The 12,500-nt window shown below is 40.0% G+C and overlaps 2 protein-coding genes across 12 annotated transcripts in view; both read right to left on the reverse strand.

Annotated features, from left to right (window-relative positions):
- huwe1 (HECT, UBA and WWE domain containing E3 ubiquitin protein ligase 1) overlaps positions 1-1,568 on the reverse strand; it is a 40,452-nt gene extending 38,884 nt beyond the window's left edge. For all 11 annotated transcript variants that reach the window (XM_070968706.1, XM_070968699.1, XM_070968704.1 and 8 more), the window contains exon 1: positions 1,522-1,568. The gene's annotated coding sequence lies outside the window, so the exon portion shown is untranslated. The remainder of the gene's footprint in view (positions 1-1,521) is intronic.
- Positions 1,569-1,764: 196 nt separating this feature from the next.
- Positions 1,765-12,073, reverse strand: phf8 (PHD finger protein 8). Its single transcript, XM_070968707.1, has 22 exons — positions 11,764-12,073; positions 10,850-11,147; positions 10,556-10,641; positions 10,323-10,449; positions 9,814-9,974; positions 9,497-9,638; positions 9,079-9,265; positions 8,824-8,986; positions 8,638-8,725; positions 8,421-8,527; positions 8,221-8,312; positions 7,339-7,428; positions 6,942-7,223; positions 6,769-6,851; positions 6,502-6,671; positions 6,204-6,289; positions 5,498-5,619; positions 4,806-5,137; positions 4,599-4,694; positions 4,403-4,512; positions 3,922-4,282; positions 1,765-3,830 (listed from the first exon to the last, which is right to left on the reverse strand). The coding sequence occupies exons 2-22, from the start codon at positions 10,945-10,947 to the stop codon at positions 3,742-3,744; spliced, it is 3,072 nt and encodes a 1,023-aa protein (XP_070824808.1). The 5' UTR covers positions 10,948-11,147; positions 11,764-12,073; the 3' UTR covers positions 1,765-3,741.
- Between the last annotated feature and the right edge of the window lie 427 nt (positions 12,074-12,500).

The following is a 12,500-nucleotide window of genomic DNA, read 5'->3' on the forward strand; positions in this document are numbered from 1 at the left end:
ATTCAAGAACAAGAACAAATTGATTTCTTTAATATCTTTTATGTGGGTTATTAATAATTATCAGGCGCGTGAACTAGAAACTCATCAGTCCTCATTGTAATTCTATTATTGTCTGCCACACAACAAGACTGCTCAACTCAAGACTTGCATTTGCTCAACCTGTGCATGTCTTAGTCAGGTCAATCAATTTGAATGTAAATGTCTTCAAGTCTCATAATGAATAACCCAGTTACAAAATGTGTTCTGAGTTTTAGATCATTACTATCACTAAAATCATCTGGTACATAAAGGGTTGTAATTAAAATCACATCATGTGTATGATGAGATAAAATGTAATGAATTTAATGAGATGTCCCACACTTAGAGTAAAGGCTCATATACTTTGGGACAAAACATTTATACGTCCACTTTTCAGCTGGCTGTGCTTGGATCAAATCCACTCCCCCTGCTGTCATACCACCACTGTAGTCACTGACTGAGAGGATGACAAGGAGCAAAGGAGAACCTGACAGCCGCCACAGATTTGCTTTACCACGTTCACATTGTTTGAGCACACTAAGTTTGGGCACACTAAGAGGCATCACTACTGGCTTTCAAAGACTTGTAAATATGATGCACTTTGGTGGCTGTAAGTTCAGACAATTTGACAGTGTGATGCTCCCCTAATCAACGAATTTAATTTACCACACCTCCGTGGACAATTACATCCACAATCAACAAAACAGAGTTTACGTTAATACTAACCTAGCTACTGACGTTGTGAACTGGTCAAATCATCTGCATCACAAAATACAGTAATGGCCGTGGATGGTACCCAAGTTTGAGTAACATTATTATACGCCCTAACTCGTTTATCGCTCCCAAGTTATCTTGGTTAGTTGCAACCCGGTTACTGTAAGTTGCTAACATTGTTTGCTCAGATAAAGTGGCTACTTAAGGTTACACCTTTAAAGTTAAGACAATGGTTGAGCCAAGGTTAGCAAACTTGAAAGCTCAGGCTACCTAGCTAGGTTCACTAACGTTAGCAGTTTAAGCTAACGTTAATTACTTCGGTTACAATTCAGCTTTGACGGCTAACGTTAGCAGATTACCGAAAAGTCAAATCTGCAACCTGACACACATTTTAACTCTCGCCGGTTGTTTGCATTACCATTCCCGAAAGTGAATATCCATTTAACGAGGATACTGATTTGTCTTGTAGTACAGAGGCGCACATACCCACACAGTGGACATAAGTGTGCGTATATGTGTGTGGCGTGTATGTTTGAGGGTTTCGCGCGAGCTAACTTGCTAGCGGTTAGAGCTCCGCACAATGCTCTATCAGTAGAATCATGGCTAAATTAAAAATGGCGGTTTCCACAGTATATGATCCGTACTTTACCCTTAAAAAGACACTAGTTTCGTTGTCTCGGATCCAAGACATGGGTGCGAATCATCGACGGGAGTTGTTGAGGAAGGAAAATGTATGCCACCGGTTAGCTAAAACCATGTAAATACTATGCAATAAGTCTTTCTGCTTACCTCGAATGCGTGTTACATTTGCTTCTCCATCTTGCACTAGCGAGTGGTAGGGCAGTTTTGGATCTCGCGAGAATACCTGCTGCTGCGTTTACCCAGGCACTCCCTTGTAATTGTTGAAGAAAAACGACGCTAATGCGTTTTCGTCCGGAAAAGGTATAGATATATTTTAAAAGGACACACCGCCTATTAACTGGTATTTACAGCCTCCAACGTGTGATAAGATGTGCACACGAAAGCACACAGCAGAATTCTCCAGGGTTTATTAAAAATATATTTTAATTCAGTTTATTAGGAAAGTGTATTCAAATTCACTGACAATTAGGAAATAAAGACTGGACATTTTAATAACAAATGCATTTAACCCCTATTTGGATGGGGAAAGTTGTATTAAAATTGAGCAATGCAAATAATGTTTGAATATGAAAATAAAAGTACAATAATTCATACAACAACAACAAAAAAAAAAACCCTGAGAAAATCTGGAGTCACCACAAATCATTCAAAAGTCGTATCTAAAGTGTATTATTAACATGAAACTGTACTTTCATTGTAGGAACTCAATGAGTGTACATGTATTACATACATGTAATACAACACAATATTACTTGTTGTATCTTAATGATGACTTTCCAATACAGAAAATTCCCTAAATCCCACCTTAGTGTCAATGCAATGAAAACTGAGCCTTCCGGTAGAACAAAACATAGTAAAGAGAAAACCAATTAATTTGGCCGACAAATCTCAATTTTGATGATCCTAAAATAAATTCAATGGAAAAAGAAATTTTGCCCAAGGTATATTTTATCTGTTCCATGTCGTATTTAAACACATTATGTTTAAAACACACAGTATACACCAACACAAGAGGGAATATCAACAATAATCAAATATAAAACTAAACGGATGAGATAAGACAAGGGCATTTTTTTTCCAGAACACTTCCACTATTACACTGCCAAGACAACATGACAAACTAAGCATGACAATTACTGCGTACAAATATAAAAAAATGAGCCATTTCAGATATTTTCCAAATACAGCAATGTATCATGTACAAGTTATGTTAAGAAAGATTTCAAAGTTTTTGAACTATAAAAGAACTTAAATTACAACATATATTTACATCATCACTTGAAATCCTGCACCTTCACAATGTTTTCACACAAATCTAATTTTTCTGCCACTTTATCACTAGTAGAGTCTGTGGAGAGAAAGCAAATCTCGAGATGCCCAAGAATGTTGCCAACAATTGGGGAACAAAGCATGGCAACCTGCAGGAAACTAGTCTCTTAGAACCTTTTCATAATATTTTTCTGCTCTTCCAATTTATCTATATAAATTACAAATATTACAAATATTTACAATGTCAACTTAACTGTAAAAAAAAAATCAAAAAAAACAATGGATACATTTTTTTGTACAGGTATTAAGTGGCTGACAATAATTACAGTAGGGCCCTAGACGATGAAGTGGTAAAAACATTCTTTTAAAACAGGCTAAGAGATGGCAAAATGCTGTTAAATAAATAGAATCAAAATAAATAGAAATGTCTGTTACTCTTGGCATCAGTTAATTGCTTACTATTTCTTGTGTAAAGCAACAATATGTGAGGGAAAATTAGTTATACAAACATCAGTGACAAATTCTTCAACAAGAATTAATACATGTGGCATACTGGGAGCGGACCATGTGCACATCTTAGATTTGTGCAAAACAGTTTTTTCTTCCATCTGAAAAAAACGTGACGGACTGTAAAATATCTTTGCATGAACAGAACCACTAGAAACAGCCTGAACAACTACTAGATTGAGTCAATGTATTACACTAGTTAGTTTGGCTGGTTAAAACAATGATGGTTGTCATTTTGAATTTTGTGTCACAATTTCCAGTTTCTATTGCCAAATGGTATGTGATCATTAAGAGTGATTTACCAAATTAAACATGCACTTAGCACATTACAGTGATTTGTTTAAAGTCACAGATCTCAGAAAATACCATGATGCAGATATGGACAAGTGGAATGCCAAAACAGGCCGCTAATTAGCTGGGCAAACAGGATAGGACAAGTTAAAGTGAGGTTCAACAACAGGTGAAAACAGTAAACAAATGTATCTAGAGTACAAAATATAGATCACCATCTCTATGTCCTTCAGATCTACACTGACAAAAGCCATTTTCTTCATTCGCACTTAAAGTCTTCAGCCATATTTCCAACATCTCTCACAAGAGAAGTTTGCCGTTGCGGTGAATTTTCAGAATTTTCCCAAGTCTCTGTTTTGCAGTTGCAAGTCCTTTTTTTGGACGTTTCCCTGAATCAACAAGAAAGGGGAAAACACGTGAGAAAATATGCCGTCACAGAGGTGTGAAATTATGCTGTCGATGCTTTAGGTTTATGCCTACCTTGACCAACCCCTGTTGCGCCCTGGCTGGCTAAGCCTGCAGGGGATGCACCAGAGTGAGAGCTGCTGTTCTGCGGAGACAGTGAAGGCCGGCGTGAAGTGAGGAATACACCAGGGGCCATGGCTCCGCTGCCTCTCGGGCCTCCAGGGCCAAAAGGTCCTGGTCCTGCTGTGTACTCATGGTCCAACAGACTAGCAGAGTAGTAATCCATCCTTCTGTCTGGGCTGAAGTCTGCTGCAGACTCTGGAGCAGGTGTTGGTGAGGGTGGGGCCGGCTCAGTCTGAACAGGCGGAGGAGTGACGACAGGAGCTGGAGGACGCTGCTTTTTGGTGTACTTCCTTTTAGCAGGCTTTTGCTGTTCCTGAATCAAAACCAAAGGAAAAAAAGGAAGAATGATTATCTTTTATTAATGATGCTTCTACTTCATGTTATTCACTGGGCATATATGTCAAAGACCAACAGCCTTTGTCTCCCAACTCACTTGTTGTGCCAGCTTGGCAGCAGCTGCTGCAAGACCAGTTTCTACAGATGCAACTCGAGCACCTTCCCTGGCTGGCCGATCCTGTTTGGGAAGCGTGGGCATCACCCTGGCTATAAGTGAAATTATCAAGAGATCAACCATCAGAACACTTACAAGTACATGTTATCTATCTTGCAGCAATGTTTAAGCCAGGTACCTTTTGGGCTCCAGGGTGTGTCATCCCAGTTTTTCTTTCGCTTCATCTTAGCTTTGTTAGCATGATCCTCCTCATCAGACTCCAAGGACGGGTAAACTTCAAAATGTGATTGTCATAATTAAACACTGGTTTGATCAATAAAAGTTATAAACTTTAATGCTTTGACGTGTACGGCGGCAGGTGTAAGACACTGAGTGTATTGCTCACCATAGTCTGAATCTTTAAAACAGGTTCCCAGAGTCTCTTGCTCATCTGGGCTCTCCTCATCACTGAGGTGACGCGCTGGCCGTTTAATTGGCCGTTTTCCAGGCCGCTGGATGACAGGTTTCTTCTCAGGACTTCCTGTCTTTTTGACCCCACCAGTCACCCATACAGCCTTGCCACCCTTTTCCTTGACTGTCCCTAATCCCTCTGTCAGCCCTCCAGAAATAGATAATGGAGATGAAGACGAGGAAGACGAGGACGAGGAAGGGGGATTGGCCATGGACAGCATACCCTGGATGGCATCGCGGGTACTGGGAGAGGCTGGAGCTTCCTCGCTGAGGGAAGGACAGAGTTGAGCAATCGCTCATCATCTCAAAAATAACCTCCTAAACATAGCATAGTGTCAGAGCCACTGCAAATATGTGAGCTATGCAAGTTTTAAAGGTTAATGGATTCTTGCAACAACACAGTGAGACATTCATTCCCACTTGTGTTCTGACCGATTGCGATTCTACTCGCTGGTTCCCAAAGATCAGGAGGTGTGTTTCAAATACATAGCTTCAAACATCATGAAACTCCAAGTAAATGTACCCTTTGCAATACATATGTTCTATAACACCATCACAGACATGCTGAATTTGAGTGTTAAATTAATAAAATAATAAATGAATCACTGGTGACCAAGGAGATCTAACCTGAGTGTTGCAGAGTCCAAGCCTGCTACTTGTTTGCTGGCCTTCAATAAGTCCAGAATGCCCCCCGCGCCACCCTTCACTCCGTGGGCGGCTAGCGCCTCTTCATCTGTGGTGTAATCTTCCTGAAGCCACGCAGACAAACATGCTATTGTTACTATGGAGTCAGTGCTGTGCTAATAAATGTTCTTATCTTGTGGATAATGCATGACACATATCGCAGTAAACAAATTGATGGGGGGGGGGGAGTGTTGTTCTACTCAACTTAAACACTAATAGTTACACAAGCCATTCATTCCATTGGACAGAGTGTATGATGCTGTGTCTGTTTCAACAGGTACGCAGTTATCAAAACATAACATGAATTACTGTTAGACGGGTTAGTATACATAACTTAAACTGGCCATCTCAGGAGTGAGCGATTGGTCATATTGTGCAATGAGCATGTAGATTGTGAAATGCTGTCAACCAGCTTGATTGTACTAAAAAAAGTATTTATCACTGTGGGACAATTAGCTTGATAAAGCAACCAGTGAAATGTGATTCAACTGGGGGAAGGAGAAAGAGAATTTAGAGAGCAACTACCGTGTAACAAACATAATGTGTGACCAGTTCGATGCTCAACTTGGAAGTAGAACCTGGTATGTTTAGTTTAAAAAGCATAACAAAGCTAAACTCAAGACCATAGTGTAGTCTATTATAATCTCACCTCAATGTCAAAGTCTACCTCTCCTGGCTCCCTGACGCGATTGGGGTCAGAGCAGGGTTTGGCTCTAGGCAGCTTCCTCGGAAGACCTGATGGCACATTTTAACACAGTTCGGTTACACCAACTAAGTGGATTTGAAACTATACTACCAAACTTAATTAGGTACCAACAGTCCAAGCGTTCAAATAGCTATGCTGATATCTCACAGACTTTGCTGGAAGGGGAAAGGAATTAAAGAATGTGCTTCTATACATGAGCTACAACATTCAGAATATTCTTGTTTAAAGTTAAAATTCTCACCACTCAGTTTCTTTTTCTTGCTCGGTCCTGCAGGCTTGCGTCTTGGAGGAGGGGTCTCATCAATCTGCAGCTCATCCTCAGACTCCAAATCAGACAGACTGGATCCTTTTATAGCAAGGTGTTTGTACTTTCCAGTGCTTCCTGCACCATTACTGCTGCCGTCCTTCTTACTAAAGCCAGAGGATTGGCAGGTAAGAACCCAAACCTTCTGTAAGACCATACAATCACAAAAGTAATAGGAACACACTTAAAAGCTGCAAGACTCACCCTTGGATTTTTCCATTGGTCAGCACAAGTTTCAGTTTGCTTTTATTTAACTTCCCCTCAAGCTCCTCTAAAGGCAACTCCAACTGGAAAGACAGATAAGAATTATAAATAAACAAACATGAGGATGAGAAAGTATTTCCACTGTCATCACAAACCAGCTGCAAACATCATACCTTGTTCTTGTTTTTGGACTTGCCAGGTTGAAATTTTTTGAGTGTATGTTTGGTGTGAATCTCAATCAGGTCAAGTTCTCCTGCTTCTGCCTTTCGTAGCCCCTTCTGACTCTTCTTCTTGGTTCCTGGGGGCCCAAGACCCCCCATAACATCCTTGGGCTTAGGTCCTTTCTTTTTTCCAGGGGGACGCCCTGAATTCTGAGAGGTGCTAAGGGGAGCCTTAGAGAGTGGCGAACCAGGAAACTGAGGTCCAGTGCGGCCAATGTTTTGTTGAAAGATGTCCTATGACAGGAGAAGAGTATTGTTTAGTCAGTAAAACAGTCGCAGTAATATCTGTTTTCACACATATTATAGATATCAAGAACGTGCACAAACTTTCAGGGATTCTAATACTTACCTCAACCAGACGAATCTCCTTGGCCAGGTCCTTCACTAGCGTCTGAGTATTGATGGTTTCCGGAATTTCCACTTCATGCTCTGCTAAAGCCTGAATACAAGGAGACATGAGTCATCTCACACCATGCTTTTAAGTTGAAGTGACATAAAATAAGGCATATCTAATCCAAAATTTTCTTATTTCTATTCAAAAATTCATGGAATAGTTTGACATTTTAGGAAATACGCTCTCTGGCGGAGAATTACACAAGGAGATCAATACCACTCTCATACCCAACCACTGAAGCTACAGCCAGCGAGCTTAGCACAAAGACTGAAAACCAGGAAACAGCTAGCACAGCTCTGCGAAATGTTAACAAAATCCACCTTTAAGCACCTCTAAGGCTCATTACTCAACAAGTTATATCTTCAATTGTTTAATCAGTACAAAACCGAAGCATAAATTGACCATTCACCATTTCACCAGGGGTTAAATGCCAGACTATTCCTTGGCTGTGATCGGTAACTTCCTAGAGTCTCCGCTGGTTGCCTCACAAATGCTCAAGGAAGCCAAGAAATAGTCCAACACACAAACCCCCCCATAAGACCATAATGTGTTGTTTTTATACTGATTAAACAAAAAACTTGGTGGGCTTTAGAGGTGCTGGTAGGCAGTTAGCTAACCTAACTGGCTGCTGGTTGAAGCTTCATATTTTACAGATATGAGAGTGGTAACGACTTTCTTATGTAACTCTAAGCTTACTTCCCAAAATAGCAAATCATCTTTTAACATTTCAATATTGTCTTTTGAGATGAAGGATAGAGGGAAATAAACTAAGTAATGAAACAAAAAGAATTACATACATAAAGGTAAAGACTGAGTAACTGAATAGATTTTAGCTACCTCTTTACGGGTCCAGCTGCGGAAAGCATTGTTCAGGGCCTTAGCTCCGTGAACCAGGTAAGTGGCAGGGTGTCTGCGGTTTTCTCTCAAACCTGTGAGACAGAACAGCACAAGGTTAACAATATCACAAGGACAGGCGGCAAACACAGGCCACTCAAGTACATAACATGAATACTGTGAAATCCGGTGAACTCCCTCACCTCTGAAGGTATCAAGAAGGTGCTTTCCAACATACCAGCACACAGTCTCAAAGTTGGGAAATCTGAACAAGTCAGCTGTGCTTAATCTCTTCTCTATTTCATATGCCCTAAAAGTGATAACAGTACAGGAAAAGTCAAACATTAATGGTTATTTGTGGTTGATTTTCTGCTTTTAGTATGTAACAGGGAAACCATTAGCAAGTAAAGTTTTTCTAACCGCAGCTGCATGTCAATGTTGAGACTATGCAAGAAGTTTCCTCCAAAGGCAAGGCAGTCCACCGGAGTCAGCACAGCATGAATCCACCCTGGAAGACAAGCAAATGACAAAAGTGTAAATATTATTTGATTCATCTTTGCTGAAAACATTTTTCATGTAACTAACAAAACAAATATTACAGCTCACCTGTTGGTATGAACAAGGTATTTCCTTGTTTAACAGAGCACTTGTAGCACATATCAACCTGGTCTCCAAAGAACATCTCATTCTGGTTGGATGAGGAACTCCAACGCTCAAAAAGTGCCAAGTTGGCTGGGGTGGGGGAAATTAGGTAGAAGATTTTCTCGCCCTGAATAGACAAAGAGAGACAAGCTCTTAAAATAATACAGATTCATTTTTTAATAATATGGATTCAAGCGACAAAATGACTTTTCCTCTCACCCTGAGGACATGGTACCAAACTGAGGTGCCTCCAAAGTCAATGTGGAAGTCTGTGTAGCTATCCTTCACTCCCATTAGGCAGTACTTCTGCACATTGGGGCGTTCAAACACAGACTCTTCAGGCCAGAGGTTTTCCACCCATGACAGTTTCCTCACAATCTTTGGCGTTTCCACCAAGTTTGACAGCCTGAAGCAAGTCCAACACTTGTCTTTAGTCTTCAAAAAATCACTTCCAAACCAACACAACTTCACTTAAACAACACAGTTCTCACTTCTTTCTTTCTTTTTTTTAACATCAACTGAATTTAATATATAAGTAAGATTAACAAGTAATAAGTGTAAGAAGTAATAACAAGTAACACAACACTGCATTATAATGCAGAACTGAGCAGTGAGAAAAGTCAATCTGTTTGTGTACCTAGTCTCAGAGAACTCCAGGCTGATGACATTGAGCACTCTGTCTCTGTTGGGGCTGTTGTAGTATTCAGCAAAGTCTCCCAATCGCATCTTCAGGTCACACTGGCGAGACACATCGATTACATCGATCTCTTTGTCTGCACCTGCAATGAAAACAAAATGACCAAGTTTGAGTGAAGTGTAGGTGACTTAGTTACCATGACCAACACAAAACAGAAAACAAATGGGAATTCCCTTGATACACATCAGCTTAAAATTTTCAAAGAACAGTACACATCCATGTAATTAAATTTAGTACCAAATGTGTCAAAACTTCACCTATATAGTGCTCCACATCGCTGACACCAAATGATGATGGAGGGAGGGTCATGCCAAGGCCGTCCCGCCTCAGCACCATGACAGGAACACTGAACGAATGCTCTTCCAGAAACTCGACTGTGAGCTGGGCCCCAGACGGCTTAAGCAAGACTTCATCCGCACTGTCATAGAAATGCAAATACACCCATACACAAGTTTTGATTATGATCACAGCCTGCTTTACAATTATGTTACAGTAACACAAAGGCTCTCCAACCAACCTAAGATCAGAAACCGTTGGAGGATGGGAAGTTAAAAAAAAAAAGGGGGGTTAAGCACAGTAATTTCTATACTAGATCAACACTTGTACAACATAATGCAAACAATTGCAATGACAATGCAATAAAAAAGTACCTTATGTTCACATCTCATCTTTAGTTTTTGAAAGAATATTTGATCAGCACTAAAACCGGTGCATCGCTTAAAGCAAATCATGGTTTTAACATTAAATTTTTGAATGACAAACTTACTTTGGGAAAGTGCGGCTACGTAGTTCCCTGACAAACTGTGGGCTCCCTGTCTTCACAGGCCGACTTGGATCTCTTGCTCCAGCAGCAGCACCATCTGTCTGTTTGTTGCCTCCACGTCGTTTGCGCACTGAAACAAAGGTGAGACAAAGATCGATAAGTGCATTTTTATGAAAAAGTTACCAATAGAGTCATTCACAGTTTAAGAAACGTACACTGAGGGACTGCTAACTTACTGACAGATGGCCCATGGGAGACCTGACAGTTAGGGCAGTGATACAAGTCAATCTCAGCTGCTTTGTCCTCCTCTACTCCAACACAGCTACACAGAAAACATTCTTGTATCAGACAAAGAATGTGCAGATCGGATAGATGAACAGCGATGGGCTAAATACAGAATATGTCCAGAAGAATCATACTACTCAGACATCAAATATAACCACATCATAAATCACACAACATATTATTTGCATTTGATGGCATACAGACAACAATATATTCAACCTACTGTTAGCTCTGAAATGACCTACCTTCCATGGAACCAGTCTTGACAAATGTCACACTCGATCATGAAGCGCGTCACATCATATGGCAGGCGACACAAGCAGTACACTGGCACCGATGCCATATTGTGTGTGTGTGTGGGAAATAGCTTTCAACTGTTATTGATGTTAAATGCCAAAATCTAATTAATATGGGAAGGACTATTTAACAAACTGCTTTATTAATTATGTAGTACGGGCAAAAATACTGTTGAACTGCACTGCAAGTCTTCACGTCCAGATTCTTGTTACAGATACACATGTCCACCGAGATTCACTTGGAAGCCTGTTGAAATATTGGAGAGAAAAAAAAAAAACGTTAATAGCTTGTCGCGAGACATGTCAATAACACATTTGGGTTGCATTCATTAGTACGTGAATAATAAGAGATACTTCTCACAGAACTGCCAGAACGTACAATAGCTTTTGCTGCAACCTGAGACGCAAGTTCAGTCAACTAGCTGGGTAACCAGTCGTTTCGGTAGCATTAACCGTAAGAAGATAAAACTAATTCGTATTCTTCAAATACATAATTGAAGAGGCAACAGTTATCTTACACCTGTCCCAGATTTAAAATGATAAATATTTGGCTTCTGTTAACGAGGCTAGTTGGTAACAGTGCATAACTGGCAGGTCGTTACGTTTGCTTGCTGTTTGTAAACACGCTGTGCGCCGTAAATGTTGTATTGCTACCGCGTTTAGCAAGAAAGCTAACGTTAGCCGTGTTAGCCACCGATGTAGCTACACTGAGCGTTTCAGAAGATGATAACTTACACAAGAAAGCAGTTGTGCAATATATTTAGCATTGAAACTTGTAAGAAACGCTACGTGCACCCGATACAGCTGAATAATTTCAGTCACATAAAGAAGAGTGAAATCGATATTTATCGCTATCAACTTACCAACATCTAGCTGCGGCAGGCCACGCATTCAAAAGCCGTTGTAATCCCTACGCAAGATCGGTGGTAGCTGCGGCCTAATTATGCAACGTAAATTATTAGCAGTTTGCTTTACCACATTTTTGTTTATCAACTACAAAATGCACAAAATAAATATAAATATATGGGTCCAGAAATTCACCGAACCAGAAAACTAAAACCCGACCGACCTAGGCGAGCATAATAACTACAAATAACGGCGTATTGAACTACATCAACGCCATTTCAAAGGCTTTAGCGTCAGACCGTCGTCGCTTTATGCTGTTGAAAGAACAATAAAGTTGCGGACAGTCAAATCTTGAGGCGCATTCAGGAAAAAAAACGTTGCGAAATGTTTAGAAACAAAGTTACAGACACCAATCCCACAGTTAAAAATATATAGTTAAATTTACAAATAACAGTAAAACATGTAAATCTATTTTTCTTTTTTTTAATCTAGACATGTGTAAATTAATGAACATTACCTTAACTTTCCCAGGATTTATTTCCTCCAGCAGGATTTATTACTACTTTAGTATTTGGAATTATTTTTTTCAATGTTCAACAACTTGCATGAGTTGCAGCGATTCAGCGACACCTTGTTTTTGATCATCTTAAAGAAAGAAACTACACACTAACCCTAACCCTACAAAATCTATTTAAGGAAAATGAATCAGAGGAAAACAAGCATAAGGAGCAATTCAATGTAATCATCTCAGATT

The sequence above is a fragment of the Chaetodon trifascialis genome, chromosome 8, assembly GCF_039877785.1.
Source record: "Chaetodon trifascialis isolate fChaTrf1 chromosome 8, fChaTrf1.hap1, whole genome shotgun sequence".
In the NCBI taxonomy this organism is placed as follows: Eukaryota; Metazoa; Chordata; class Actinopteri; order Chaetodontiformes; family Chaetodontidae; genus Chaetodon; species Chaetodon trifascialis.